Below are 6,000 nucleotides of genomic sequence, written 5' to 3' on the forward strand. Positions count from 1 at the left end.
GGCCTGTACTATAGGCAGCTACAAACCCCGAAGGACATATCACATCAAGGACAGAAATAACTCCAAGAGAAGGCATCAATCCATGGTCTGAGCAGTAGGGAAGGGGCTCATATGGGAAGGAAGAGTAGAAAGATACTGTCTTGTTTTAAAAGTCTTTTTTCTGTTCTTTCCTCCCCAGAACCACAGTGTCAGAGGTCAGCAATGACAGCAGTAATTACTGGGTATGGCTCTCTGTCAGATGCCTAAAACCCTTCTGCTTATGCAGAAGCAGTTATAAGGAGCCTGGCAGTCTCTGATAATTCCTGTATCTTTGATCTAGGTTTGTTTCAACCCTCATTATGGGTTGCAGTTCCTGTATTTTTTGTGTGTTTGGTGATATGACTTTACACAGACATTGTCAGGTTTATGTTTTGGGTGCTGGGTATTTTGTGTTTATATAGATCCTGTATTTCATTATTAGATGCCATTAAGTTCACTGGAAATTATCCTTTGGATCTTTTCGTGATTTTGTTTGGACAGAGCAGGGCCAAGTACTGGTTCCACTGTGAATGGTTATAGGGTTAACTTTGGTTTAGCAATGCAGATCTGTTAAATAATACATGTCAGTTAGGAGAGTCACTGAGGATCTTCTGGGCGTGGCCAGATGTGAGTACTTCGTGCTAAATTACAGTCAAGGTTTCTTCCAGGTCTGAGGGAGGTCTACATTGCTATAATTGTCTAAAAAGGTATCTTTTGGGTAGTATGGATTTGACTTGTACTCACCTTGGTGAATAGCATCATTTATTATTTTTTCTTGTTCTTTTAAGAAGAATCTTGTTTGGTCAAAATTGACAGTGGCAAATTTCCAATTAGCAGCAGGGTAAGTACAGAGGCAAACAAGCCTCTTTAAGATAGGAATTGCTGCAGCTTCTAGGAAACAGTATGCTTGATACTGGGTGTCTGAAAAATAACAGCACTAAAATTAGTGTGTGTGTGTACAAAGAACTGTGTGCTGTCTCTAATATCCAGCTCAGATCACCCAGCCTGTGGGTGAGGGATGGAGTGACTACTGATAATATATTTCCCAACCGTGGAAACCGTGGACAAAGAGACTAGGGACTCTTGCAGTTCCTTCTTTTCACAGGAATGCAGAAAGTGGCTTCAGTTTTAACGAAGGAAGAAGTAACCATTAGTGGTCTGGAGTAAGGCAACAGGAGAAAGACAGTGTACAGGGCATTCCAGGACTGGAAACAACTTGAAAACAGAAATAGAATTAAGAAATGTCTATATCCCAGTACTTAGGAGGCATAGGTAAGTGGATCTTTGAGTTCAAGGCCAGCCTGGTGTACTTAGTGAGTTCTAGGACAGCCAGGGCTACACAGAGAAACCCTGTCTAGAATAACCAAAAAAAAAAAAAAAGTTTCTGAAATAGGTAAAGACAATTACATGGAAAATAAAGTATGTCCTAGAAATCTGGGAGAGGACTTCCAAACGATCTTGAAAGCACACTGCACACCTGATGCGGGGATCTCGATGACATCATTTGTTCTTTCTTGACATCTTTCCTCTGGAGCTTTATTATTAGAAACAACAGGACTTTCTTCTTGGAGAGTCAAAGAGTATTTTTCCTTATCTTGAAATTCTAGCAAAAACATTAAAACGTTCAGGAGAAATGATGTTGCTTTATTTTATCACTGTGTTCAAAATCATAGTTGTTAAATCTTGCCATGGAAGTACATTGAGACTGAGTTAAATGAATTATCCAGGTCGCTGGATAATTCATTGGATGGACCCAACACTGTGCTGAGTAGCAAGGTGGATGATGGAAATGGGAGAAACTCAGGCATTTGCTCAGAATTCAACCTTGGCCCTGAAGCAACCCCAGGTTCCTCATAGGTAAAGTATGACTTAGGATGCCTACCTGAACTCCAGGGACCAAACACCAACTCCAGTACTTAATACCTCTCCTCTCTGTGGCTTTCCAGAGTCTCCCTTCTGTTTTCAACAATTCTTTCTACTGTCTCGGACACCCCAGTTTTACTATTCAATCTTCAGTTCCACTATTTTCTACATGAAATCTTATGTAGATGCCCTCCTTACTTCTAGGCCCAAAAGCCAGCCCTCCTCTTTTAACATGCAATGCAGTAACTGATACAAAGTTCAATACATGTTAGGTTTCTTATTCTCTACAAGTATTATAGAGAAATCATATACATGTACTTGTGCATGCACAGCTATTTTAACTAAATACTCATGTCATCCACCAATAATATGTTATAAGATACTTTTAAAACTGTGCTACCAGCCTGAGATACTTTTATGTGGAGTTAAATGTCTGCTAACAGAGTGGGACATGTGACCTGTGCCTATAATCCCGGCACGTGAAAGTCTAAGGCAAAAGGATCACAGAATCAAGGCCAGCGATGGCTACACAGAAAGATCCCACCTTAAGTAAAATAAAAGAGCCTCAAGTATAATGATGGAAAATATACAAAACCAGATTATGTTACTTCACATAATACTGCCAATTAATTTTAAGTACTCTGAATAGGCTCACTCAAATGATATGAATTATTTCTCATCCCAATTAACTGTAAAATAAGGCAAGAAGTGAAATATTACCTTTATTGCTAATAAAGCTAAGTTGGAGAATAGGGCTTGATTTGAGAGACAAGTGGGCTTGGTAACTAAGTATCAGAATGAGGCACTCACTCAGTTCTTGCCTAAGATGGATAGGGAGACTCTCACCAGGAAAGAGTCACGACATAGGAGAGGCTGACAATACTTCTTTTTGGGGGGACGCTCATTCCTTTAAGTTTTCACCAATTTCACCCTCAAATTTAAAATGTAGACACTTCTTTCTACACCTGACCAGAGAGAAATCTATATAAGAACAAAGAGGCCAGGAGCATCATACTGGCTGAGCAAAACCCAGTACAGACATGCTCCCTCTTATATCAGCACTCTTCTAAAGGTTTAGTAAGTTAGCTTTTTAATGAGAAAATATTCTTTTTATCTCTTTCAACATTTTTTGCTGTGGCTCTTTATTTATGATGCTAATATGTCCCTTTATTAGCTATTCTCACAAGTATAGCAAGCAGAAATGGGCGCCAGTGTTCACATGGGATTCCTTCTCAACTCAAATATGAGAAGATTCCAGAAACAAGCCTAAAATAACAAAGTTTCTTTTCCTCATTTGTGTGTGTGTGTGTACTCTCGCGCGTGCATGCATGCTGTGCTGTATCTGTATGTTTGTGTGTGTGTAAGTGCACGTATGTATGAGTGTGCATGTGTACGTGGTACATGTGTGTATGTGTGTGTGTGTAGGTATGTACCTGTAGAGGACAATCTCTGCTGGCATCTTTGGTTGCTATTTACTTTTTTTTTTTCTTTTTGACTGTCCTAGAGCTTGCCAAGCTGGACAGGCTAGCTGGTAGCAATCCCAGGCAAACTCCTGTCCCCACCTTCCTAGTACTGGGATTATAAGTGCATGCTACTACACCCAGCTTTCTTTGAACATGGTTTCTGGGGGGTCCTTGTGCTTTTAAGGCAAGCATTTTACTGGCTGACCCAACTCCCCAATCCTTCTTCATTCCTTTATGCAGAGGGAGTGTCTGAATTGTGAGGAAAGTTGGTTAGAGTGATCTCAGAGACATAGAGAATTGTCATCTAGCAAGGGGAATTATTGCATGGCTAAACTATCTCAGAGCAAGAAACCATGGTGAATATATAGACGAATAAACAATCACAGAGCTCTAAAATGTCTGAATCCTACTCTGAAATTTCACCATGATTCTCACTGTGGAAAATGTCTTGAAGTAGTAATGCATTTCAGCACATCTGTAAATGGCTGTCATACCTTCTGAAAAATCATACATAACTGCCATGACACTGAGAACCAAGTTTTGTCTCCATAGATAGAACATGGGATTAAAAGACCCAATTATGCTATAAGTAACATAAACACTTCTATCAATTTCACCAAGGTAAAGTCTGTCAAAATTATTCCAATATGTACCAAGCATAGTGACACACATCTTTAATCTAAGCATTTGGGAGGCAGAGGCATGAGAATCTTGGAGTTTGAAGGCAGCCTGGTCTCTAAAGTGAGTTCCTGGATATCCAAAGCTACATAGTGAGACCCTGTTTGAAATTTTAAAATTATTTTAAAGTTCTATTTCTTTAAACCAGAAGTAAAGTGATATGGCACACTGTACTACTTTTGATGTGGTTAGAAGAGGGGGAAGATAAGAATTACAGCACAAATGGAAACTCTTTGATAATATTATAAAGATTAATAAGCAATTAAATGAGAAAAGTCTAAGTATATATTTAAGTATGCTTAAATACTACGATAAGCCCCTAGCTAAGGAACTATTGGTAACTGGTAGATGCTGGGAGAGGGACTGTTAGCTTCCTTTAAGGGCACAGCCCCTGGGGAGTCTAACATGCTCCAATAGCTGGCCACAAGTTAAGAGTACATAGGTAGCACTAATGAGATTTGATGGGTAGATCTGAAGAGATGGCTCAGAGATTAAGAACACTTACTGCTCTTTCAGAGGGCCCAGGTTCAGTTACCAACACTCAACCGGCAGCTCAAACCATCTGTAACTCCAACTTCAGGGGTTCCAACATCCTCTTCTAGCTTTCATGGGCACCAGGCACACACACAGAGTGCACATACATACATGCAAGCAAAACACCCATATGCATAAAATAAAATAATCTTTTAAAGAATGTGGACATGAGGTTGGATAAATATGAACTGGAGGGTAGATATGGGAGGAGAGGAAGTGATAATATTAAAAAGACAATGTTTGAAATTCTTGAAGAATTAATAAAATTATTTTTAAAAATACTGAGATAGGATTGTAGGTGAATAGGAAAAAAGCATAAAAGAATGATCAAGTTAGAAATACTAAGTTTAGCTGGGCGGTGGTGGCGCACGCCTTTAATCCCAGCACTTGGGAGGCAGAGGCAGGCAGATTTCTGAGTTCGAGAGTTCGAGGCTAGCCTGGTCTACAGAGTGAGTTCCAGGACAGCCAGGGCTACACAGAGAAACCCTGTCTCAAAAAACCAAAAAAAAAAAGAAAAGAAAAGAAATACTAAGTTTATATATCCAAGTTATAGAAAGCAAGTTTTATAAATAATAGCTATGTTACAAATAAAACTGTGCCTCTTAATCTTTGAAAGCATATTTATATTCATATCTAACTGGGTACCTATATACCTATCTCTATCTATAATAAGTATCAATGACATTTTCCTTGGCTATGAGAAACTATACAATTTCTCTAAAAGTGCCTTTTATTTTCTTGTATTGTGTAATAGACAGTGCCCAGTCCTAGAAGTTACGTGTCTATGCCAAAATCTTACTGAGTTACCCACCATTGTTTTGGTCATGGTCCTGGCTTTTGTCTTCAGCTTCTGTAGGAAAAGTCTGGTGTTTACTTCTCAGAATAATAAACTCACTCAAAAGGTCCAAATCATCTCGTTTTTTATCATAAGATGCCTTGATCTGTGAAGAGGAAGCTGATTCAACAGATGGCACAGGATTACAAAGTCTAACACAGCTGTTCTCGGACTTCTGCATTACTCTAGTAGCTAGTTCTTGGTCATTCTTTGGATTTACTTCCATTTTTGATTTTTTAACAGAGACACTTTCAGCAGACAAACAAAGGCAAGGCACTTCCTTTTCTGAAGAGGGTTTCTTCTGTGGATGTAACTGGTGAACATCTGCAGATTTCTCACTGACTGGCACAGTGGGCAAGGGATGAGTCTTATGTTCTAGCCAGGCTGGAAATAAGAAAATAAGATTCCAAAATTACTTCTGTGCCTAAGTGAATACCTTTAGTTTAATTCCCTGTTAACATAATTTGGTCCTTTGAGGTAGTTTGTTTACTGTTTAGAAAATCTATTTTTGGTTCTAAATAAAATAAGCTTAAAAAAACATAAAAGTTTACCATCTCTTTCTTTCCTTCCTTCCTTCCTTCCTTCCTTCCTTCCTTCCTTCCTTCCTTC

General features: G+C 39.0%; 1 protein-coding gene across 1 annotated transcript in view; it reads right to left on the reverse strand.

The window, feature by feature from the left end:
- The window catches only part of Shoc1 (shortage in chiasmata 1), a 63,149-nt gene that overhangs the window by 24,512 nt on the left and 32,637 nt on the right, over positions 1 to 6,000 (reverse strand). The window contains exons 10-12 of the mRNA XM_028779871.1: positions 5,368 to 5,775; positions 1,496 to 1,612; positions 763 to 939 (exon numbers count right to left, since the gene is read on the reverse strand). Of these exons, the coding sequence (XP_028635704.1) occupies positions 763 to 939; positions 1,496 to 1,612; positions 5,368 to 5,775 (702 nt within the window). The remainder of the gene's footprint in view (positions 1 to 762; positions 940 to 1,495; positions 1,613 to 5,367; positions 5,776 to 6,000) is intronic.

This window comes from Grammomys surdaster, unplaced genomic scaffold, assembly GCF_004785775.1.
Source record: "Grammomys surdaster isolate TR1022 unplaced genomic scaffold, NIH_TR_1.0 363, whole genome shotgun sequence".
Taxonomy (NCBI): domain Eukaryota; kingdom Metazoa; phylum Chordata; class Mammalia; order Rodentia; family Muridae; genus Grammomys; species Grammomys surdaster.